Genomic DNA, 25,302 nt, shown 5'->3' with positions numbered 1-25,302 from the left:
GTGGCCCCTCTGGTCCATGGAGATCCCCAGGGGTGGCAAAGCCTAAGGAGGGGTGGGCGTGCGTGTCCACGCCGTTCCGGTCAGGAATTTCTCTCCTGGGCCAGTTACAAGACGGGAGAAGCAGGCAAGGGAAGAGGCTGGGGAATGGAAGGCTCTGGCCCAGCCCTCCACGGCATCCCAGCCCCCAAGCCTGCGTTTCTCCTCAAGACCCACATACAGCGTGGACACCTGAGGGGCCACGGGACATGTGGAGCAATTTTTCTGATGTTTGATCACGTGCTTGCTGCTGAGGGATGCTCTCGTCCTGGGGGGCCTGGGGGCCACAGCCTCCTTCCCCAGAAGGCCAGCCGAGGTGCTGCTGCCTTGCAGGAGCCCGGGACAGTCAGGGACAGGCCCAGACCTGCCGGGCGCCTCTCAGCCTGGGGCATAGAAGGGGCGTAAATCTGAAAGCTCAAGATGAACGGCCGGAAACCTCCAGGTGGAAGAGAATAGGGCAAAGAGACCAAGAGGGTCATGGAGGCAGGGGGTGGAGGGGAGGCAGAGTGGCCTGTTTATTAAAAACACAGAGGTTCTTGTTTCCTGGGCTGTGGTCTTGTGGTCCCGAGCACATGGCGGATTTTCTCTGCCAGGGCCTGGGCGTTGGGCCTTTCCGCATGTCTCTTGGTGGCAGGAAGCAGCTCGGGCCAGAGCTGGGGGCGCTGCTCTGGGCCTGGCCTGCCACGTGTCCAGCCTGGCTTCAGTGACTAAGGCCAACTCCATGACACTGGTCTCTCCTCCCCTCTTCAGGGGACCCCCCTCAGGGTTAGAAACAGTCCATGAGTGGAAACTCATCGCGGTCAGCTGAGAATCCAGGCCACTGCTGATGGGTGTCAACACAGCAGAGAGGAAATGGTCCTCCCTCTCTCCATCCCACCCGGGGGCCTTCCTAGGCCAACGGGCCCTCCTCCCTCTGGACGGCTGGAGCCCGGGTGGCCTGGTCACCTGGGCCAGCCTCACGCTGCCCGTGGGATTATCAGCTCCTGGGGTGAGGGAGGCTCGCCATCACCGCGACTGGTACAAGCCTGAGATCAGAGGAGATACTTAATAAGTAAATATCCGACGCTTTGAACTAGATGGCTTCCAGGAGCATTTTTATTTCTGGCCCTTTATGGGCTGTATATTTAAGCCCTTACCACTTCCCCCCTCAATGTTAATTTTTCTGTACAAATAATCATCTTAACTCTTTTGGAAAAATTTTGAAAATTATCTCGCCTTTTTCGTCATAAAAACCACAGTCACGTCGCAGAACGTGGAATAAGAAAAGGCGTCCCAGCCCTCGTGAAGCATGACGTGGTGAATTTCTTTCCTACCAGTGAAAGACATTTTCAGAAGTGGAGAATTCGTCTGTAATCCCATTATTCTTGGGTTTTCTGTTTTGTCAACATTCCATTTCAGATGTTCTCCACGTACATAGATTTTACACAACTGTTTCAGAGGCATGTATGTCATCAGAATGTGCCCTGTTCTATAGTCTGCTTTTCTCAATTCATGCAAATTCACATTCTTCTATGTTGCTGAATTTTCTGATCCCTTAATATTGGACATTTAGGTTGTTTGCAGTATTTTTTGCTGTTATAGAGATTTGTAATGAGTAACTGCACTTTTAGCTTTTTTCTTCTTTCACTGTTTTCAGGGTATAAATGCCCTCGTGAAGGTCAAAGGCTATAAGCATTTTCCTGGCTTGATACAAATGCTTGCAGTGATCAGTAATCACCTGGCATTGTAGGAGGGTACGGGTTCAGTGCAATCTTGTTAGAGACATTCATCAGTAAAATATATTTTTCCACTTTAATAGGTAATGAGGTCAAATGGTACCTCATTTAAATCTACATTTCTTTGAAAAAATAAGACTGAAAATCTTTCTAGATGTAATTCCTCTTATGTGAACAGCCTAATTACATCTTTCAGACATTTATCTATTATAATCTTTTGTATTTCTTATTAATGTGTATGGACTATTTTATTTAGGATAAACCATTGTCCCATTTGGTTTAAATATTTTTCCAGACCTTTTTCTTAGCGATTTTTAATTTTTTGTTTTACATTTCCATAGTCATTTGTTGCTTTTAGCAGTTTCAGAGTTTAGAATGTTATCTTCTCTTTGATGATCTAAAAACATTCAATTCTATTCTTGTTAAAATTTTGTATCTTTTTTAATCCACCTAGAGTGTGGTCATTCTTTTTAGATTTCTGTCGAAATTCCCCAACACCACTAAATTAAAAGTATTTTTAAAAACCCTGCTGTGTTGTGATGTCAAGTTCATCATGTACACACCTCACACGCTATGTCCGAGTGTCTGCTTCTGGCCAGTGAACAAACGGGTCAGATTGTTACTGACCTGAGTTTGGCTCCCACGTCAGTTTTATAACTTGACAGTTGTGTGCAGCTGGGCTCCAGTTCCTGTGTCTTAGAGCGGGCGGGAGAGGGTCTCCCTGAGCGGGTGAGGATCACATCAGAGAGCCCTGGGGAAGGCCCCCCTCCAGCAGGGTCTGAGCAGGGGGGTCAAGGGCTCCCCCCCACCCGGAGCTGCCAGGCTCAGCTTCCCCCAGCCCCATCCCCTCTTTGCTTTCTGTGCACAGAGTGGGTGGTGGGTAATGATTTGGAATTGCTCTGGGGAACTACCAAGGGATCATCCCCATCTGGGGGCTTGTAGACCTGACCACCACAGGTCCCTGGGCCTGGGCTCATGGGTGGTGAACTCCACGGGGTGAGGGGGCTTCTGCTGCAGATGCTGACGGGGCTGAGGCAGACAGGTGGCATTTTGCCAGTTCTGCGGTCGACGGGTTAACGGCCCGTGTGTGTACCTGTGTGTGCATTGTGCATGCGCGTGTGTGCATCCGAGCATGTGTGCCTGTGTGCGTGTGCAGGGCAGGGAGGGGTGTCCAGGGAAGGAAGGCGGCGGTCCTGCCCCTGCCCTGCAGCCTGCCCAGCCGAGGGGCCCCACCCTGGCTGCCGGCCGAGCACTGTGTCACATGCTCGACTGTTTCAGAAACTCTCAGGAAATAAACCTGGGTGGCGGGGAAGGGGCATCAGTGTACCCCAGGTGCGCCGAGGTGACTCAGAGTGAAAGCACCTCAGGGCTGCGACCTCACTGCCAGCCTGCGGGTCGGGGGTGGGGGTGGGGGTGGGGGTCGGGGGCGGAGGGTGGCTTTCAAGGAAAGGGAGACTCCATCCCCTCCATGGCCGGGGCGCACACAAGGCGGCAGGAACCTGACAGATGGGCGGCAGGGAAGTCCCTCGGCAGGACCAGGACCCCAGAACGTGTTTGGAAAGGAAGTCACAGCTCTCGGTAGCCATTACTCAGCCCACACAGGCTGCTCGCTAGGACCTGCCATTACTTTCCAGTGATTTCACTGAAAGCTGGAGTGGGAAAGTGGGTGCACATTTCTAGTCATTTCAGTAGGAACTGGAGCGGGGTGGGGGTTGGGGGGCGGCTCTCTTGGTTCTGTGACCCTGCCCTTCCCACCCCATCCTGCCCGACCCTGCCCTTCCCATCTGACCCTGCCCTTCCCACCCCGTCCTGCCCCTCTTACCACGGGGTGGATGCCCCACCTGTCAGGTAACAAAAGACAAGAAGAAAATGACGCCCTGCTTCCCTGAGAACCGCTCTCAACGTTACTGGAGAGGATGAATTCTACCACATGAATCAGCATGACTCGAGGCAGCCCGCGGCATCCTGTCCCGGGTGCGGGCAGCGGGGCGGCCTCGCAGAGAAGAGGACTGCGTCGGGGGCAACGTGATAAGCGGGGTGATGTCCTGAGTGGCCCCAGCGCCGAGGGGTCACAGTCACCCCAGCACCATCCTCCCCGCAGCTCGACAGACACAAGAGGAGTTAAGATAAGCCCAAGACCGTCCTTACAGTTTGACCTTTTCTACGAGTACCTTGATGACTTACCTCGGAATGTCAGACTGTCTTCTTTTCGCGGTGTCTACTGGGGATCTCCCTGCCGGTTGCCATGACAGTGACCCGGCCGGCTGGGGAGGGCTCCCGAGGCGAGGTACGGGCCCAGGCGAGGCGGCCCCGGGGTTGTGGCGGGGAGACACTCGAGATGCATCGGGACCCGAGGCTCACCTGCGAGAGCCGCCTGACAGGAGACTGGGGGCGGAGGGAGGCGAGGATGGGACACGTGACGGGGGTCCGGGCCTGGGTGCCTTCCGTGCTGCACGGGGGAAGGAGGAAAGGATGCTCTTGAAGGTTTCGGCCTTGGTGGCTGGAGGCTGCCAGGAGGGAGTTGGTTCCACTGGGAGGTTTGCTGTTCGGTTCCTGAGCAGGTTGAGCTGGGGATGGCCGTGAACTTCCAGGGGACAGGTCAGACGGATGGTGGCGGCGGGCGGGGCGTGGGGGGCCGGGACCCTGAGGGGCTGGAGGCCCCGAAGGAGGGCAGGGGGTGAGCAGGGCCTGGGGTGGGCGTCGGGGAGTGCGGAGCTCTGAGACAGGCCCATAACTCGCGGGGGGAAGATGGGGGCCCAGAGAGAAGGTCAGAAGGTCACCGTCGTGATGACCCGGCAGTTTGGAATTTCGAGCTGCCCCCGGGTCCCAGGGAATGCTGTGTGAACCGGAGGGGTCAGAGCGGGAAAGCCAACGCAGGGTTCTTACTTTGAGGGCAGAAATATCTTTAGTAGGAAAGCAGGGGTGGCCCAGCAGAGACCAGACTAGGTCTGGGTCTGATTTTCAATTCCGGGCCTCCACTGACTCACCTGGCGAATACTGACTCAGCACTGTTATGTTTACACACGGATCGCAGGGTCAGGGATGTAAGCACAGACTTCCAGTGTCCGCAGGCACAGCTGTGTGCTCCCCCGGGGCCCCGCGCTCCGCCACCTTCACACCCTGTGGGACGTGGGACGGGCAACACAGTGGCTGCCTCTGGCTCCAAGTCAAGAGGGTGCAGTTTACAAGCCGCTACCTTGCTGAAGGGCCGTGGTCGTAAAAGTAGGCCCTTACGGCGACTCAAAATTCAGGTCTGAGACCACGTTGCACGCGCGTCCTACAGCTAATACTGTAGGACCGTCTTATGTTCCTTACAAAACTGGCTTTCATGAGACTGAACTTGCTGCCGTTAAGGAGAAAAGGACTCGCTTGCCCCCATCACAGTAGAGACTCTACCAGCTGTTTTCAAGGCCTGAGTGCGTCTGCCTGGAGGCAGTCGAGCTCCCTGACGGAAGGGACCCTACCGTGGTGACCCTCGCACCTGACGACTCTTTCCCCGATACGTGTAGTCAACCTGTTGGCAGGCTTCGTTTATCTCCAGTACACTCGCGATCGCTCCGTCTTCCCATCCTTGTGAATCCAGGTATTCAAGGCCACGGGAACACACTCGGCTGGTTTTAGCTGCTGCTGCTGTGTGGATGTTTGGAGAACTGGGCACCAGAGGGAAGCCCACCTCAACCCTAAGGGCTGTTCCCCACCGCCGGTGAATGTGTGACCGCCTTTTGCAACCGTCAGACTGCGTTGTCTTTTCACGCCACAGCACCTACGGCAGTGGGAAAGGCTGCCCCGTGTGGCCCGGGCGGGGAGGGGACCTGAAATCCCCAGGCTGACACGCCGGCTGGGACGCCGCCACTTCTTAGCTTTGTGTCCCTGACAGAGTCACTAACCTTCCAAGGCCTCGGCACCCTCGTCTGTAAAATGGAGATGTCAATGCTCGCGTCTCCACGGAGAGCACGTCAGAGGACCCTTCAAGTCCTCAGGCGATGTGAAAGGGGACGGTTTCTGCTTGGTCGGGGCTGAGAGCCACGTTTCCTTTCTCACATCGACGAGAACCACCGCAGCCGAGTGTAACTGTCAGCGACACGCGCCCCCCTGTGTCTTCAGCCTGCGGTGCTTCGCACCCCAGCAGATGCTCCTGAAGGAGGGCGAGGATTCAACCACCTCAAGCCACAGACTGGGGTGGAGCAGAATAAATGCATCAGGAGCTGAGGTTCCACAGTGGCTTCGCTTCGTATGGTAAAAAAACCCCACAAAAACCCTTCGCGGGCCTTAAAATACGTTTCTGTTAACTCAGTTGCCTTTACCCTCTTCAATGGAAAGTAAAAAAATCCTTTTTTTCTTTCTTTCCGACATAAATAGGAACTCACTCTTGTTGGGGCACGTGGAAGGGAACCCGGAGAGAGCGGGCCACCGAGACGAGGTTCTAGAGCCCCGACGTGAAGAGCAGCTGACGTACCCCCCAAATGACACAAATAGTTAATTTCTCATGTGTCTCTGAGAAGCAAAACTGCCATTTTAAGGAGATGCAGGTCTACTTTTTAAGCACCCGTGATTCTGAGGGAGGGCAGAGCTTCAAACTCACGCCCGATCCCTAGGTCAGAGCCTCACAGCCGTGTTCCCTTTGCTGTTATCTCTCCGCGTGGACAGGTTACGAAATAAAGGCGCCTGTTCCTATCCACCAGGCTACCTTCCTCTGCCCTGAGTAAGGACTCCCAATGAGCCAGGCCAGGGGGCGCACTCCCGGGCACCACGGTTTGCGCACGCTTCTCTAGTGTCGCCTGAGTCTCACGGTTAAATACTTTCAGTTTTGAAAATGGAAGCGCAACTCCGTGCTGAGGCCCGAGTGTCCTGTCAAAGGACCAAAGGCGGAGGACGCACTTGGGCTTGGCAACCGCAGACATTTCTTCAGGTGTGGAATTATGCGGGAAGGATTTCTGTTGTTGTTAACCGGTTGTTAGATCTTTCTTTTTTTTAACTGCTCTGCTCTGAACGAGGAGAATCAGCAAAATCAAAGTGAAACTTAGAGAATAATGGCCAAGACCTGGCTTCCCATCGCTGCCAGAGACGGCGGGGTAGGCGGTGAGGGGGTCGCCTCAGCAGCCGTTCAGTTCCAAAGGTACAGAGGGTTAGTTCTGACACGATTACTAACTCACCAGAAGGAAGTGAAGCAACACGGACAAAATTAGTGTGGGACGAGCACAAACACTTACACGCCACCACACAGACCGTCTGAGCCGAGCACGGAAGGCAACAGACTTTCAGCACTGCCTAAGTCAGGGTTCAAACAACATCTAGTGTTAGTGGCCTCTTATGAATATCTCAACTGTTCAATGTAAACAGAGGTGAAGAGATAGGAAAAACAATATGATGAGTTTGCCCAAGTTCAAATTTTTTTTTTTTTTTTTTTTTTTTTTTTGCGGTACGCGGGCCTCTCACCGCTGTGGCCTCTCCCGTTGCGGAGCGCAGGCTCCGGACGCGCAGGCTCAGCGGCCATGGCTCACGGGCCCAGCCGCTCCGCGGCATGTGGGATCTTCCCGGACCGGGGCACGAACCTGCGTCCCCTGCATCGGCAGGCGGACTCTCAACAACTGCGCCACCAGGGAAGCCCTCAAGTTCAAATATTACCCCCAAAACCCGTATTTTATTCAAGAAACAGAAAAGGTCATTTGGTGCCATGCTTTTATTCAAATGAAAGGGGAAAAACTACACGGTACCAGGAAGTAGCAAATAGGACAGTCCTTTACAGCACAGCATCGTAAAAAACCTGTAAGCGATGCTCCGGGGCGCACGGTAAGCACACCAGACACTGCACCGCCCGAAGTGCCCATGAAACCACATTAAAAAGCTGAATTCGGCTTTAAAAACAGCCAAATAAAAACGGTTAACAGTCGTTCGAAAGCAAAAGGGAAAAGCCGAGAGGAATGAAAAGCTTTCCAAGGCTGTGTCACGTGGCAGAATCTGACAGGCCGCACTGGTAACCGTTACGGGTCTGTTTGGCAAACGTAACTGAATAATTGTCCTAATAACGTGACCCTCCAATGAAGAGAAGCACCAATGTGTTTCAATAGGGTGGACGGATATCTCCAGACTGTATGAAGTAGCGTAATTTTCATGTGTATAATTTTCAAAACATAATTTAAAAAAGATCTGCAGACTTAAATAGATCCATATTCTTTCCGCATGAAGAAAGCAAAACATACTGAGAGCGAGGAACTTCTGTGGCAACATTCACATTCTACCTTTAGACACTGTGGACATCGCTGGACACACACAAATTTGAGAATAAAGGGTGGTCCTGTCCGGTTTTACATAGTCGGTTCCTCCATTGTCTGGCAGCCAATTTAAAAAAATTTAATGGCCAAGTAATGTCACCAAGAAGATTGCTTTGATAAAGGAAATTTAATTGATCGAAAAGAACAAATTTAGTAATGTAGAATGCTTATTAATTCTCCTTTTGTCTCTATTATTTACCACATTTTGATTAGATTCACTTACTTTTTTTTTTTTTAAAACTAGTCAATCTAAACATGTATTTGACAATCATTTCCTTCTCATTGTGATAGAAACGGTTGTCTGAAAGGTAACATGTGCAGTCCCCCAGTTTAAATCTCCATATATTATATACACAGTATGTATACACGTAAAATATAAGAGTTACATATATCCTGGTCTCTTACATGCAAACAGTAGATCACAAATAGTTCTGAGCTACACATATATCTTGCACAGGTACTGGAAAAAAATCTGTGAATTTTTTTTTTTTTTACAGTTTTAACAAATATACATAAATATAAGGACATAAATTACAGTAAAATATTGACAGCATTTGAGAAAATGTTGACAACCCAGATGCACTGATGCCTAAAGGCCTTATAATAATAGAAAAGTACAGTTCAGGGACATCTCATTCCTACTCTTTTTAAAAAATAAGTAAATACATCATATGAGATATTAGTTATTTCTCTAAACAACTCAGTTAGAGAAATGTATAAATTTTAGTCTCTACTTCCCGTGAAAGAAAACAGACTACACATCTCATATATGCTACAATACTGTCTTTCCCTCTAAGTTTACACGGTTGTCACAACACTGAAACATAACAGGGTCACAGAATCATTCAAGTCTTTTCCTGAGAATGAAGTTTTTCCCCAACTAACCCTCTGGTATACACTGTTAAAGGAACAAAGACCACATAGAGAAGATTTCAAGTGTGTACTTAATCTAAGCTGAACCACTTGAAAAGGATAAAGAAGAAGAAAAACTCAACGTAAGCAAAAGAATGTGAAGCTATTTTAAAATTAAAACGTAGCCCTTTGTACATGTTTAAAAATTCTAAATATAATTTTTTATATCAGTTATAAATATAATGTAAAGACCTCTTGAGAACTCATGGCAGGAAGTCTTACATCCTCTGATTCCGAGACTATTCTCCAAGTGTCCTTCACTTCCGCCAGCTTATAAAGTGACATACTTTCAGAGAGATAGAAAGCCTTTTTGTTAAAAGAACAATCCAAATTATTCTGAGTTGGCCAGAAGTGGTGTAAAAACAGCACTGATTTAATCAGCAACTTCTTATAACATCTTCTTGGTTAAGCTCATGTGGTTTAAGTGAACCTATAGCAGCTCTTCACGACTTCTCCTCTTATTTAATAGAGAAACATTAATACTTGAGTGAATAATAAATATGGAATTGTAAATACTCAGCAGAATAATTCTTGCAAATGCTCTAACACCATTAAAACATGAGGGTTGCTGTAAAGCTAAACACTAGTGTTTCTCTCGGCGTCCTAAGAAAGACGCAAGTTACCTCTGAAGGCCTATTTCCTACTCGCATGATCTCCACGTGAAACAAAATACAAAGGTATCTTGGGACAAACCCCCAGCAGAGAAAAACAGCAAAATAAACCATCTGAAGACAGGCATGTACGTTAAAAAGTTCTTTAAAAAAAAAGCAACAAACAAAACACACAATTCGTAATCTTAGCCGTATTTCAACTAGTGTCCATATGAGAACTCAGTGCTTCGATGTATCGAATACCGAGCAGGCGAACCTCCACCTGTGAGCTGGACAGCGCGTCACCGCCTGGCCTATCACCCGTGTGGGTCCTCCTGCACTCCAAGCACTGCGGTCTACATTCCAGTTGTCATGACAACAGAGCTGGATGTCCAGTTTCAATTAATAAAAGTCTGTTGGCAATTAGAAAGGTTTTCTATAGGCAGGAAAGATGAAGTGCAAATTTAGCATGAATGTTCTGAAGCGAGTATTTCCCGGTTCCTATGCTTTAGTGGGCAAAAGTTTCTTGGGCGTCACTGGTCTCTTGGTCTGCCATAAATGGCTGTGAATGGTAATGGCATCAACACTGGCAGATAAAGTTTTAGCGGGGATGTGGCTGAACTGTTTCCTGTCAGAATTATATTTGTAAAGGCCCTCGATCATCTTTTTAGTGATAGATTTAGGGCCTATCCCAGTCAGCTTATTAATCTCTTCAGTCTCTGGGCAGTAAGTGTACAAAGACCTGAACTGGCAGCCTGAATCCCGGAACAAGATTAGGAAGTTGTTGGCATCTGACTTCTCCATCTCCTTTAGGATAAGAAACAAAAATAAAAGCCCTTAAACATTTTGCTGAATATAATTTATATAACTGTGTTACATTTCTTGGCCAGTTTTTACGACATGTAATTTAAAATATAAGTTCTTAGTAGCCGAAATGAGGCATGCAATCCACGTCTAGCACACGGGGATTGAGATGTGTGCAGAGACCTTACCGCTGAGGTCCTGTTGGCTGTGCCGGAATTGTAATCCCGGAGGGACTTAAAAGGGCTGCAGGGTCTGCTAACTCTCGGTCTCAGTCAAACTGTCTCTACCACTAACAAGCAGGCACTGGCCATCTCCTTCGCAACAGAGCTTCATTTTAAAAAAGGCAGATCACGTTATCTGCATTTATGAAACGTGAATGAGTGACTCTGGGCAAGAAAATAATTTATAATTTTATATTATCATCTTAAGTCTATGCCTAGTCTTTAATAAAATCTGCGGTCTTCCAGAATCCCGTTTGAAAGTAAACTCGGTCTAACAATGAGAACATAGTTGACAGATCTTTCATATGCTATTGAAATTCTAGGAGTCCCCTGAAGAGCATTTCCTCCTGAACTGAAAGAGAAGACTCCGACAGTTTTACAGTGTTGCCAAGTCTAATTTTCATGCAGACACGCTTACCTCCAGTATCTTTTTCTTCTGACCTTCATTTACTTTTCCAGCCAAACAGCAATGCGCTAAAGCATTTTGTATTATGTGCTTATTGGACTTTGCACTGGGTTCTTTGAAGAGCTTTGGTCCTGTGGCAGAATTTAATAACAGTAATAAAACAAAAACAGCATTCCTACGTCAGAAATACGACTGTGTTTAAACGATGCGGCTGTCCCTACGCTGATTAAACTCTGTGATGGAAAACCACATTCTGTGCCTGAGGGCCTCTGGCTGCTCTGCAGCGGTCAGAGCAGGTCAGAGCACTGCTGCATCCCCAGGGACACCCCTGGGGGCCTTCGCGGGCCTTGCTGTGATCGTCGCACTGCCCGTTTCCCCTCTTTCTCGGGTTTGGTAAGGTGATTGGTGAGCTTAACGCACAATGGGACCGCAAGTAACTTTAGCTTTTAAAAGACAAGAAAAAGCTTCATCTTCTTCTTCTTCCGCACCTCTGGGGTTTTTTCTTAGCATTTTTTTTTTCACAACGGTGTCTGTAAAGCACAGAAACCCTTTCTGCCACTTTGCTGGCACATTCGCGCTCGTGAAGGGCCGTGTGTTGGCAGGCTCCCTCCCCCTCACACTAACTCAGCTCTGCCCCGAAAGGCCCTCGGTAGTGTGCCGAGAAACTGGTTCTTTGGGAAAGAAAAAACATGAGCCCTGACCTTTACCTATTTCTAGAGTAAACTACTCCTACCGTGGCTGACTCAGGGCCAGCAATTGTTCTGCAGCCGCATAATTCCTGGAATTTTACAGTCAGCCCGTGAGCTGGTCTGAGCTGGTCAGGTGCGTGCCGCAGGCCTGCAGCTCTGGGCTCCCAGCGGTGCTGCAACACGGCCATTAAGCTGGCCTTGAAGGCTGACACGCTGCTGAACGGGGCTGTCGTAGAAGCCATAGAACAGGGAGGGAAAGCTCACACCAAGTCAGCCAGCTTTGCCTCCCGGGGCCTTTGGGGGCCACTTCCAGGGCCACACGGATGCAGGCGGGACGCGGGCGGTCTCTGCTCCTCCGCACTTCTCCTGTCCTCCCACCTACCTCTCCAGGGCGCTCACATTTCCTCTCCTGCTTCTTTTCTTTAGTTCTTACCTACTTTCCATTCCATGAGCTTTTCCTTCAATAACACCTCTGCAAACAGAGGCTGGAGGCGGGCCTGACGGGGACGTGCAAGGCTGGGTGCCCTCCTAGACCCAATGCATTCCCATGTCTTCTAGAGCCTCTCAACATTTTTTCAAGACGCACTGTTCCAGATACTGAAATCCCAGCGTTAGAGCAGGGGCTTGGTGGACTCTAGCTGTTCCCAGTACTCAGGACCGATGCACTGCTGAGGGACCCTCTCTAAAACTTCTTCAAACCCAAACCACAACACAGAAACGGCCTGCATTTTTAAGGGAGAAGTAGAGGAACGAGGTGTTAAGTGGTGCTACTACCTTTTAGAAACTTACCTTAATTCTTCTGGGACAAACCATATCACTGAAACCGACTTACCTGAAAGCGACCACCTGCGTTCACTGTTTCGGATCAGTCTTCCGTGTTTAGACCAAGAGGCAAATCAGTGAACCTTTCTTAGCACAGCCTGCGGTTAGTCTCAGCCCCATGTTAAACTGTTTCCCTAAAAATGCACAGGCACTGACCTGTGTACTCTGTTCCAGAAGCCACAGAAGAAGTGGTCGAAGCGTTCTCCCAGTCCTTCTCGCCATTTCTACTGCCACAACGGCTTGGGGACAAGAAGCCTTCTACAGACTCTGATCTAAATAATAAATAACATTTTAATGCCTCAGATAGAGAAAAACATTTGGGGTTCAGAAGGGTATACGTGAGCACCAAACACACTCAACCCAGAGGCTTTAAAACAAGAGGACGGTGATAACTTCGTCTCATTCACAGCTATACATCCAAGTCCTGAGAACTCAGCAGGCACTCCCTAAGTGTCTGCTGAATGACAGAATGAATGGTTTGTCCACATGACAATCGGCAATTAACGCAGTGGGGTGGTGATACAAAGATCAGAGCTCAGAGCTGATGACTGTCCCTAGAAACGCTCTTTTCTGTATATGGGTGTTATAGTATAAAATAATGAAATACTGATTTTTAGCTTCTAAGGTACATATATCCTAGAGAAAGAAAGAGACAGCGTACAAAAGAGATCTTTCCTAAGTCACGAGCAATAATTCCTTACTTTGGAATTATTCTAAAGGGGAAGAAAACTAGAGGCCGGCACTATACCGATGAGGTACTTTCTGTTTTTACCATGATTATATCACAATCGTAGTGGCAACGACTGATGTACAATTACGGTTAATGTCTTATTGGTGTCATAATTCTAAAATTCTGCAGGATAAGAAACTGAAAGATGAACAGACCTCTTTACATATAAATTTCTTTTAACAGAAACCCAAACTCTCCTAGCGAGCAACACTTATAAACATTTGTGACTATGGTCCGTTCACTGGGAAATACAACGTAACGTTTTCTATGAAAACGCTTACGCTGCAACTTACCTCGGGGTCCTCCTGCCTGAATGCACACTCTCGCTGTCGCCTGTGTTCAGTGACGCCAAAGAAAGGCTAGAGACTGAAAAGACACGATAAATTTGTGATCCTGAATAAAAACAAGATTAGAAATTCAAAAGGAACAACTGGAAAAGAGTCTGCTCATTAGGCAACACCAGCATATGAAAACGGAGCTCACGCAGTTTCTTTTCCTTTTTAGATGCATAATATGCTTGCATGCATGTACGCACAATTTATTCAAAATGAGCAAGGAACTACTTTTGAGAAATAATGAAATAAGTGAGGAATTAAGAGGTACAAACTTCCAGCTGGAAGATAAATGAGTCACGGGGATGAAATGTACAGGGTGGGGAACATAGTCAATAACCGTGTAATATCTTTGTACAGTGACAGGTGGTAACTAGACTAACCCTGGTGATCATTTTGAAACGTATGGAAACATCAAATGAATCACTATGTTGTGTAACAGGAACTAACACAGTGTTGTAGGTCAATTATACTTCAACAAACAAACCAACTCATAGATAAAGAGATCAGATTTGTGGTTACCAGAGGTGGGGGGAGGGAGGGGGAACTGGAAGAAGGTGGTGGAAAGGTACAACTTCCAGTTACAAGACAAACAGTCCTGGGGATGTGATGTACAGCAAGACGATTACGGTTTATAATTTATCTAACACTGCTGTGTGATATATGACACGAAAACTGCTAAGAGTAAATCCTAGGAGTTCTCATCACAAGGAACAAACATGTTTTTCTTCTCCTTTAATGTTGTATCTATACGAGATCAGATGATGGATGTTCGGTAAATTTACTGTGGTCATCATTTCATGATGTATGTAAGTCAGATCATTATACTGTACATCTTAAACTTATACAGTGCTGTATGCTAATTATATCTCAATAAGGCTGGAAGAAAAAAAAAAGAAATAATGACAAAATTAATTGCTGTTAGGATTTATTCCAGAAACAACGTGGTAATATGAGATATAATACAGTGATTATAAGGAAGAAGTTAACAATAAGAAAAATTAACAAAGAAATCAACAAGAAGAATAAAATATATTTAGGAGTATCTAATTACCAGGTAGAAAATTAATTTATTAATTTCAGCCAATACCGGGTATCAAAAATTTTCACTGACTAGAAAAGGTAGAGTTCTCTTTATTTTTTGAACTGAAGTATAGTTAATTTACAATGTTGTGTTAGTTTCTGGTGTATAGCAAAGTGATTCACTTATATATTATATTTTTATATATATATATATATATATATATATATATATATATATATACACACACACACACATTCTTTTTCAGATTCTTTTCCATTATAAGTCTATTACAAGATACTGAATATAGTTCCCTGTGCTGTACAGTAGGTCCTTGTTGGTTCTCTATTTTATATATAGTAGTGTGTACCTGTTAATCCCAAACTCCTACTTTATCTCACCCACCCTGTCCCTTTTCCCCTTTGGTAACCATAAGTTTGTTTTCTATGTCTGTGAGCATTAGAGGTCTCTTTAAACAGTCAATGTTATGTTATTTTCCTTCAGTTTTAGAATTACTCTAGGAATTCTCTAAAATTTTCCATGGCATTTAGTTTTAATAAAGTAAACATTAAAAAAATAAGAATATGCATGTTGAATTTAGAAAAAAATATTATCTCAACTCCAGAAATTATAAATTTGGATTTTTGACCATTTATATCTTAAAGGAGGGACTCATGAACTCCTGATCTTATATTCCTGGTTCTACTGACATGTTCTGTACACATTCCTGGCACACAATGCTTATCCTTCAATTTACCAGTACAGAAAGGGCAGTTAATGATCCAGGGAGCTGACGTCTGCGGGCGAGCTCCCTGCCAGGTTAGTGTTTAAGCTGGATGTTCAGCCCCTGCGTTTGCTCTGTTGGCCATATGCACGCACACATAATACACTCAAGTCACCGGAAGCATCCTCTGCTCGTTCTGGTTCTGCACACAGGGAGTGTGCAGTTCAGCCCCGAGCACCCCCTGCCAGCGTGACTGCCCGGGCTGCTGTGGCTATGAACAGACTCCTCACAATGCACGTGTTACCTGGAGGACCTTTTATGGGTGTTTTGGGGGATTCAATGTGGTCTCTGTGGATAGACTTCGGCCGCTGCTTTTTCTGCTTTGCTCCCTGAGGCCGAGGTTTGATGACCGTGTCCATGTCTTCCATGAGCTTCAGCTGCTTGCGCCTCAGGTACTCCTGCCGGATGAACTCCCGGCGGGCTCGCTCATCCTCCTTCTTCTGACGTTCTTCCTCGGTTTTACGCCTAGGAAACAAGCGGGTACATTTCTTTGTGCACAATACTGTCAGGTGTGCGCTTACGTGAGAAGGAAGAATGATTCAGCCCCTGGGAAACTGGTTCATTTAAAATGTACTTGAGGGCTTCCCTGGTGGCGCAGTGGTTGAAAGTCCGCCTGCCGATGCAGGGGACGCGGGTTCATGCCCCGGTCTGGGAAGATCCCACATGCCGCAGAGCAGCTAGGCCCGTGAGCCATGGCCGCTCGGCCTGCGCGTCCGGAGCCTGTGCTCCGCAACGGGAGAGGCCACAACAGTGAGAGGCCCGCGTACCGCAAAAAAAAAAAAAAAAAAAAAAAAGGTACTTGAGATCATTTAGGTCACTTAAATATACCATTAATAAGTAAGTACTTAAAAAATGCGTGTGTGTGTGGAAAATTACTTTCAATTAATGTTTCTGGAGAACTTTAAGATGCCTCAAACTCAGGATAAAAATATGCAACCAAGTAACACTTTGGGAAAATAACTTCTGAAAAGCACCCCAAATCAGCGTCGTCTCTATATTCTGCAAAGGTCCCTAAACACCGTTAACAAGAGTCAGGGGGGCACCACCTCCCACGGACCCCGCGCAGCGGCCCCCACCTGGTCTCCTCTTTCTTGTGCTCCATCTCAGCTTCCAGCTGTTGCTTCCGCAGCTGGGTCTCTTTCTCCCTTCTTAATCGTTTCTCCAACAAAGCTGCCCGTTTCATGGCCATATCATTTTCTGCTTTTTGATCATCCTAAGAGTGAATGTCATTGAGAAAGAGGAAACATCTGAGGCACCAATATCCTCACGTTCAATGCTTGTGGCCACATGGAGGGGTCACTCTTAATAACTGAAACTCCAAACTGTCTAGTGAAGCTCACTCCAACCGCACCATAGATGCACATGTTCCAAAATTATGAGGGGAGAAATGAATTAAAGTGGTAATACTTTTATCAAGTAACAGAGGACACAAACTTCTTTGATTACATGTTTTCAAAACTTAGGAAGTTAGCAAAGAACAACATAAAAAGGAAAAAAAAAGACAAAGTTTTTTTGGGCCCTGATAAATAACTGATAGAGCGGAGAGTTTCCCCACAATTTTTAAAACTGCATTTAAATTGTATTTAAATAATGCTTAATATAGAAAACTCAAGTAAAAGCATCAAAAAAATTAGCTACCCAAAGCTGTATCACATAAATGAAGCTATTGCTCCATGATTTTTTTTAAAAAGTTGAGGTCCTGACAGTTTGCTTGCTGGGTTCTGAACTATACCACAGGTTTTTCCTTTGAAGAGAAGACGAGCATACTTATACTCCTAACCCCAGAGCTAGTTTATGACCTGTAGGTGTCCTGAGCCTGCCCCAGCTTCTACCTGAACGCTCAGGGAGCTCAGAAGTCAGGAAAGTAACCAGCTGTAGAAGTGGTTCCCTGTCGTAAGGATGCCTTGCTTATTAGTTCAACAAGTGTTTCCTGCGTGTCTAATACATTCACAACATAGTGTCAGACATTACAGATACTAAAATATGAAAAAGATAGGGCACCTTAGGTTAAGGAGCTTCTAGATCCCACGGGGAAGAGGTACAAACAAGGTGCTTTGCACAGAAACCCAGAGAGAGATGAACTCTGAATGGAGAAAGTCAGAAGATACCCTTCAAACAGTCAGTCCAAACATTCACACGTCTGTGTCAAACAAACTACACACACTGCAATTTGCCAGGCACTTTACTATGCTCTGGGGATAAGGACATGCAGTGTCTCTAGGAGTTCACAGTCTAAGAGAAATCGTAACAGAAGCAAATCACAAGGTAGTTGGAAATTCTGGGTCAGCAGCATTACTATGAGGATGTTTAGGATACAAGAGACCCAGAGGAGAACATATTCACATCTACCCAAGGAATCATGAAAGGCTGCAGCAAACAGATGAGGCCTGAAGTTAGTGTTACAAAACATCCCAAACAGAGTTATGGGGGGAGAGGGTGGACCAACAGGCTTGGATCAGTCTGTGAAAGGCCCCTGAATACATGCTGAGGGGTTTAAGTTTATCCAACAGGCAACTCTAAGAGACTCTGTCGAGTTATGCTACCAAGTGGTAGTGTGACGAATGGGACCATGACAGAGGCAGGGAGCCCCGTGAATGAGCTATGACCACGGTCCAAGGGGGGAGTACTGGGCAGTGAAAACTGAAGTGAGGAAACGAGGGTAGAGATGGACTGTACGTTTTACACCCAAGGATGCCCCTCTGTTCTCCTTTCTCTGCAGGAGCAGAGGTAGCAAGGTCTCTAAAATTAAACACATCTATTACTGTCTACAGTAGCAGCCTATTAAAAAAAAATAGTAGTTCTACACGGTTAAGAGACAAAAGACAACCCACATTCAAATTTCTAAACATTAAAAAGGGCCGAGAGGGCCATCTCTCTATGACCAACTTCAAAGTAAGTTACCAGGTTCCAATATTTAATGATCCTAAGTAAAACTAGCAATTGTAACCACTTCAGTATTCGCGGGTTTTGACCCTAATAGGACTGCTGTACGTTTCATTTAAAACCCGAAATTATAAACTGTTGCCACTGAGTGCTGTCTTCCTATCTATATTCCCAATTGTGGAGCTATTCAGGATCACAACCTATTTACTTTAGTCCCTTAACTAAAAAGAGAAACATGAGTAGCACACATATACATGTTTCTGATTATAAAGAACCCTATATTATTCCCTATAGGGAATTTGGAAAAATGTAAAGATGAAAAAAGGGATGACAGGAGAAACATTTTTAAATAATATTAGGCTTTTCTGGTTCTAATATCTATGATAAATTTCAAGATCTTACCATCACGAGGTGATCCTGCTCAGTATTTGTGTTAGTTGGCTGTAGTATTGTTTAAACACATGTCACACCCAACACCGACCCTGAGATTAGGGGTCATAGGCTACACCTTCGCCAATGCTTCTAGAGAAGCTATTTCAGTGACAACTGCTCCAATTATACTTTTAAATGTTTCACCTTGCACGAGTCTGTCTGGTCAGTTTTCAAAAGATTTTTTAAAAAACAATACATACAAGGGAAGATGGTCAGTATTAAGAAAATAAACTAAAACAGACTCACATGCAATGCCAAGTTATGAGCTTTTTACAAAGTGGCCACTGAACACCTTTTGGAAGAGTGTGAATCACTTGGTTTTCAAAAGGCTTTGGTGAAAGTGAGAGAGTCAGAGGGACAGAAACAGCACGTCTAAACATGTACCACGATGTGATGAAAGGAGGACTGTTCTAGAAACCAGTGTGCCCGAACAGAACCGCAGTCCACCAGGGGCGGGCCAGAACACATTTTAGGGTTAATGGCAGACCTGGAACGAGAAGGGCGGCTGCTAAGGCAGCAAGCGCGCCGACTGAAAACACCCACCGGCGAAGAGGCCTGGGCCACGCGGGTCGGCTTTACCTTGAAGAAGAATCCACAGCATACTTTCTGGTCGTCATCAACTGGTTCTTTATCACTTTCTCCGTCATATTTTTCAACAGATACATCAGCCTTTTCAGGGGCTTTCAAATCTGAGAGGGAGACTTCAATCAGATTAGCACTTTTAGGAGCAGCGGGTGGGAAGGCAGGTCTGCAAGGAGGCTCTGCAGGCTGACTCACGCGGTCCTCGCTCCGGGTGGGCCACGCGGTCTCCGTGGCGGGCCGCGCCAGGCCCTCGGGAGCCGCAGGGGGCGGAGCCTGCGCCTCCTCGTCCTCCGGGATGTGCCCGTGCTGCTCCCGAGGGCCCGTGGAGCCCTCCCCCTCCTCCTCCCCCTCCTCGTCCTCCGCTCCCTCCTTGCGTCCGGACTCCTTCGCTTCCGGCTCTCCGCCGCCCCCCAAGCACACGAAGGACCTGGTCTGAATGGGGACCTGACTCGGGGAGAACCTCCTGAGCCGAGGGAGGCTGTCCACAGAGCGAGGGGGCGTCAGCGTTCGGTGCAAGGGCGTGAGTTTCAATTCATTTGGCCTGGGAGTTCTCTGAGTTTTGACGGAGAAGGAGGCGCTCTTCCTGGCAGCGGGCTGCGGAGACGGGTGGGCAGGGCGGGGGGCTTCGGCCGGCGGCCGGTGGGGCTTCCCTGCGCGGGCCGGCCGGTGCGGAGAGGGCGGGGGTGGGGAGATGACCCAGGCCTGCTGCTCGCGCATGTGCATCAGCAGCTCCTGCTGCAGCGCCAGGCGCTGCATCTCCCGCTGCAGGACGAGCAGGGAGGCGTTGAGCCTCTCGATGGAGCGCGTGTGCTCCAGCAGCTCGCCGTCCTGCGGCGGCTCCTCCGCGGGGCAGGCCGGGCTCCACGGCCCCTCGGGGTCGCCGGGCGCACTCGGGGACGGCGGCCACCTGCCCACGGGGCTCTCCGTGCCCTCCTTGGGGTCCGCCGGGGACCCGCTCCTCGGCCCGTTCGCCTTCTGTGGCTCCTTCTCCGGCGGCCGCTCCGCGTACACTTTCCCGTCTTCCGCGCCAGCCGCCTCCTCCCGGGGCGGGGAGGGGCCGTCCCCTTTCCTTTTCACCACGGTGAGAAAGGCCGTCCGCCCCATCTTCTGCCTCTGCTTGGTGAACGCGGCCTCCATCTTCTTCTTCTGGGCCTCGATGGCCCGCCGTTTCTCCTCCAGCTTCATCCTGAGATGCACCACCTCGGAGGCCAGCAGCTGCGTGGTGTCGCGGCCGTGCGGAAGGCCCGTGTCCTCTGGGGTCTGTGCCCAGGCCACCACGTGAGGGATGTTGAGCTCCGAGCCCTCCGGCGTGGTCTTCTGAGAACTGCTGCCGCTGCTTTTTCCGTCGGTGTGATTCAGCTTCCTGAACTTCTGTTCGGCAAAGCTGGTCATCTTCACGCCGGAACTGGAGGAGGCGCTGCTACCGGGCTGGGACTTGGTGCTGACGGTGCTGGGACAGGGACTCAAGGCCTCTCTGGGGTTGTAGTCCTGGAGGAATTTGGATGTGTCGTCCACGTCAGAGTCCAGACTCACGGTGTAGTCTCTCAGGGAAGAGTCTTCATCCATAGTTTCCGGAATGTCCTCTGAAGGGACGTGGATCCCCGTGTCCACCTCCGTGTTGTCAGTGACGGGGCTCGAGGCGCCTTTCGTGTCCGCCATGCTCTCGGGACTGGACTGGCTGCGCGGGACGCTGCAGTTCAGGACGCCCACGTCCTGGCTGTGGAGGAAGAAGCCGTTGGCAAGCTGGTCCGGCCGAGGGGTGTGGGCAGGCTGCTCGGTGTCGTGGATTATCTGTAACGCCTCTTCGATGCTGGGGGTCCCGACCTGACTGCCGAACTCATCGAGGAGCACCCTGCTCTGCAGAGCTCCATTCGGAAGCCTGTGAGCCATGTTCTGCTTAGAACCTACTTCGTTTGTGTTTAGGGGCACGTAGGCCATCAGGTGGCCGTGAGAGCCCACCTGAAGTTCTTCTTCAATGCTTCCTGCTCCCTCCTCCCCATTTACTGGCTTGAAGGACAGATTTTTCCTAATGTTCTTGGATACACGACTGTTGTTCAGAGTAAGTCCTTCATTACTAATAGAACGAGTGATTCCTTGGTTTGGAGTGGATCTCTGTATACTACTTTCTTTATCGAAAGAAATATCAAATGAAACGCCATGCACTGATGATCTAAAAAAAAAATTAAAGAGAAAATCTTTAAATAATCCCAGAAAGGAAACAATCTGATATCACTGAACAGCAACAGTTATTTGAAATTATGCTTCCTTCCTTTCCCATTTCTCATAAGCACATTGTCCTCAAGGCGAGGGTAAGTCTGTCGGGCCACCCGGCACATTTGGCCCCTTTGCTCACTCTATCATCGGCCCACGTTGCCCTTTTCAAATGCAGGTACTAATTAAATTGCAATCTGGCTAACAAGGGGGTGGGGGCGGGGGATGAGCAGTTCTTGAGAAGGTGAGTACACTAAAAGCAAGTCTCTGTGTACCTTTTCTCCTTGGGCCATGTCCCTATGAAGCCGTCAACATAGGACATAGATGAAGACCTTCTTATTCCTCCTTCAAATGCATAAAAGTAAAAGTCATTGAAATCATGTTAAAAAAATTTAACTTACAATAATTTAACAGATTTCACATAAGGTAAGTACATGTGGAGAAATAAAGATCATTTTGTTAAAAGCAAGCATAGAGAAGCAGCCCTTTTACTGTGTCATATGTAACACTTTTTAGAAAAAAGAACTGGATACTTTTATTCACATTTATTCTCAATCATTTTCTAGTTAACCACTTAAATGGCATTTTCCTAGGCTTTTTCAAATACATTACCTGAGGCTGAAGGATGAGCTTGGGGACGTGAGTGTCTAGAAGGCAAATGAGGACGAGAGTGTGTAAGCGCAGCTCCTTCCCCACTGCAACGTAAAATACACGTCAATCAAATGTCATAAAGTGTCTAGCTCTTGCATATAAATTTTAGATACAACAGCTGAAGTCGGAAACAACACTGTCACTTCCGACTCTCCATCCTAAGTGAAAAAAAAAAAATAATAAGGAAACATAATATAGTGTTTAAACCAAAGAATGGCGGTGATTATATGTATCTCTATGTATTTTATGTCTTTTAGCCCAAGAGCTTGAAACACTACTTTCATGTACAGCTCAACGTCCTTATGAGACAAGATACGGCACATTATTTTCATTTTACAAATAGAAAGACTGAGAATTAAAGTCAAGTCGTCAACTTGCAGTATTCTGGTCGAATCTCAATCTCTAAAAGTACAGGAATGATGAATCCTTGTGAAAGAGCCTGGCACCCCCTGCTCGCGGGCAGTCTGCACGTCTTTAACATTTACATTTCTTCTGATTTAACTCCACCCTGTTCCAGTTAATGCAGCGATCACACAGTCTACTTCTCAGTTTCTGACGACATTTGGCTACAACTTAGTTTTTCTTTTTCTACGTTTTCAGTCCACCACGGCCTACCTTGTAGCAGGTGGAACTAAGCATCCCGAGCCCAATGGGCTGAGCCTAAGCTGGGAGCAGGACGCCGTGACCTCTGCAGCCCTCTGCGACCACACTACCTCTCGGCTAATGCAAACTGCGAAGGTGGACAAGCAGCTAAAGGATACAAAGGTAAGCCACAATGCTGCGTTCTTATTATTTAATGAAAGCTTAATTCACGAGCTTTCCAGAAGCAGCAACGCCCGGAGCACGTGCACACCTTCGCTGTTGCTTAGCTCCCACAGCCCCCGCCCCTGCCCCGCACATCAGTTTCCTCTCACTGGCGTCCTGGGTCGTTTCCTGGGAAACCCGGGGAGAGGACCCCACGCTGCTCCCTGTCTCGTCCGTCTCTCTCATCCCCGCTCCAGTAGCCTTTCCACAACCTCTACCCTTCCTACATCTACAACAGGAGCATAATCCTGAAGAGATGCAAGTTCAGTTATTAAAATAGGTTCACTCTTTTCTTCTTCCCCAAGAAATGGCTAAACCGTGGTACCTTCCTACAGTTGCCTTACTTCACGCCTGCACAGAGGATTTTGATGTGGGGTGATTCCCGTACAGGTTAGTAGCCAAGCGTGTGCAGTAGCTGCTACCAACGTCTGGCTTTGCTGTCTTCTTCCTTTGGCTTTTTTTCCTCGTAAGGTCACCATTCAGGTGCGATAACATTTGTAAATGTGGCTGCATTATTCCCAGGAAGAGCAGAAATCCTTGAATCCTTCCCCAAAAGTTCTACAATGGGAGAACTACAAATGGACCATATGGAAACTCATAGAAATGAAAGGATTACACAATGACTCTTCAAGGAAAAGGATTCAGACATCCATCTGGTTATAGGAAGTTCTTCTGCTGGGAGAAAGGAAAAAGGTAGCCACTCAGATATCTGAGAGACAGAGAAGGAATGAGTCTTCCAGAGAATCTTAAGACATTTCCCAGTGTCAGAAAGGTGGAAGGTCGTCCACTCAAGTTCCTAGAAATAATAATCATGGAATAACCTAGTCTTTAACTGGAAAGTTTCAGAGGTTTTAAAGATTTAACAGTACAAGAGTTACGACCCAGAATACTGAGTGTTTTCTAAATTTTCAGGGAAGGAAATGCCACTATCCAACCGACCCAGGAAAGCACTGAGGAAGTAGCGTGTACAAAGAAGTTTCCGACGGGATAAAACAGAGACGCTCCTGGATCAGCCACACTCTAACCTAATCCCTTTGTGGTAAATCTCAGGGGTGGTTACGAAATAGAAAACTTAGTGGAAGTAAGAAAATTTATAGGAGTCAATCAGAGGGTAAGGGAAGGAAAATGCCTTCTTAATCTGAAGGAAATACTTAGCGAGATGAGAAGTTCACAGCGCTAAGAAGCCCTACCGAAGGCAGTAAGAGTAATGTAAGGGTTCTGTCCGTGCTCATTAGCACACAGTGGAGAGAGAAACTTCTTAGATGTGAGGAGGGGGTGACAACTTCAGTACAAGTTCATATTTCATGCAGAAAGATTCAATTTCTTACTCATAATTTTTAAAATGTATTTTTAATAGATCTGCTTGAATTTCTAAAAAAAAAAAAAAAATCCCCAAATACATCCGTTTTAAACTTAAAATAAAAATCAGGTAAGTTAGGGAGCCCAAAGTCAATACACATTTTAGGTTCTAGTAAATACGCATTAAAAGTGCTTATAGGATCTGCTGAAAGACAGTTTTAAACAAATTAATGTCTCTATCACATACTTGGGTCAGAAGTCAGGATTACCCGGCTATTAAATGTTTACTTTGCTTCCAGTTCAGTTCCTGATACTAAGAACTAAAGCATGAGATAAAGATTCAACAGGACAATAAATATTCCACTGTGCTCTATGAATAGCTACAGTAACCAGCAAACAAAACAGTAGGGAAAACTGCCTCAAAGATTAAAAAATTATTAAAAAATGGAAAATTAAAAAATCTCCCCCTGGCCTAAGAGCTACCTGTCGTTTAAGCGTCATATAATCTCAATTATAAACAAGTTATGCAGCAAAAGTTTAGTTTTAGGCCGATTACTTGGACCTTCCCACCTTTCAGTGCGATTCGTAAAAGCCTATTTATGAAACATTCATTTCAGTGTAAAATTTCAATTACGGTGATGTTAAAACAGGCTTTAATAGGGTAAGTTAATTGAAACGTACTTAGTTCAAAGTCCAACTGAAACTTTAAAAACTCTAATGTAATAAGATTTTGATTTCCTGAGTGAATGGAATCGATGTTCTGGACTCTACCTTGGGGTGAAGTCAGAGCTGTCCAAGGCGTTTCTCTGGGCAGCAGTTAAGACAGGATCTGAGGGCAGATCGTCCACAGGTTCAGCTACAGGAAAGGAAAAAAACCCTCAGAATTACATAGTTAGCATGTTTCCAACACTGCTTCAGGAATTATGAGCCACAAATAAATGTTTAAGTTTAACCACAATTTTCCTTATTACTTATAGAGAAATCTTAGCATATTTAATTTTCTCCTTAAATAATTTTCAAAAGGACAGATTTTCTTTAAACTGTTCTTGGAAGTGTTCTGGCTTAAAAAATCCACTTGACCGGGGCTTCCCTGGTGGTACAGCGGT

At 47.1% G+C, this 25,302-nt stretch overlaps 1 protein-coding gene across 1 annotated transcript in view; it reads right to left on the bottom strand.

Moving 5' to 3' along the window:
- Window positions 1-8,242: 8,242 nt before the first annotated feature.
- CAMSAP2 (calmodulin regulated spectrin associated protein family member 2) overlaps window positions 8,243-25,302 on the bottom strand; it is a 97,832-nt gene continuing 80,772 nt past the window's right edge. Inside the window, exons 8-17 of the mRNA XM_059998806.2 lie at window positions 24,968-25,052; window positions 22,055-22,137; window positions 21,718-21,787; window positions 19,229-21,401; window positions 16,411-16,547; window positions 15,579-15,799; window positions 13,491-13,563; window positions 12,624-12,739; window positions 10,969-11,087; window positions 8,243-10,332 (exon numbers count right to left, since the gene is read on the bottom strand). Coding sequence (XP_059854789.1) covers window positions 10,027-10,332; window positions 10,969-11,087; window positions 12,624-12,739; window positions 13,491-13,563; window positions 15,579-15,799; window positions 16,411-16,547; window positions 19,229-21,401; window positions 21,718-21,787; window positions 22,055-22,137; window positions 24,968-25,052 — 3,383 coding nt within the window. The 3' untranslated portion in view covers window positions 8,243-10,026. The remainder of the gene's footprint in view (window positions 10,333-10,968; window positions 11,088-12,623; window positions 12,740-13,490; window positions 13,564-15,578; window positions 15,800-16,410; window positions 16,548-19,228; window positions 21,402-21,717; window positions 21,788-22,054; window positions 22,138-24,967; window positions 25,053-25,302) is intronic.

Source organism: Delphinus delphis, chromosome 1, assembly GCF_949987515.2.
Source record: "Delphinus delphis chromosome 1, mDelDel1.2, whole genome shotgun sequence".
NCBI classification, from domain to species: Eukaryota; Metazoa; Chordata; class Mammalia; order Artiodactyla; family Delphinidae; genus Delphinus; species Delphinus delphis.
This window is presented reverse-complemented; position numbering and strand designations above follow the sequence as displayed.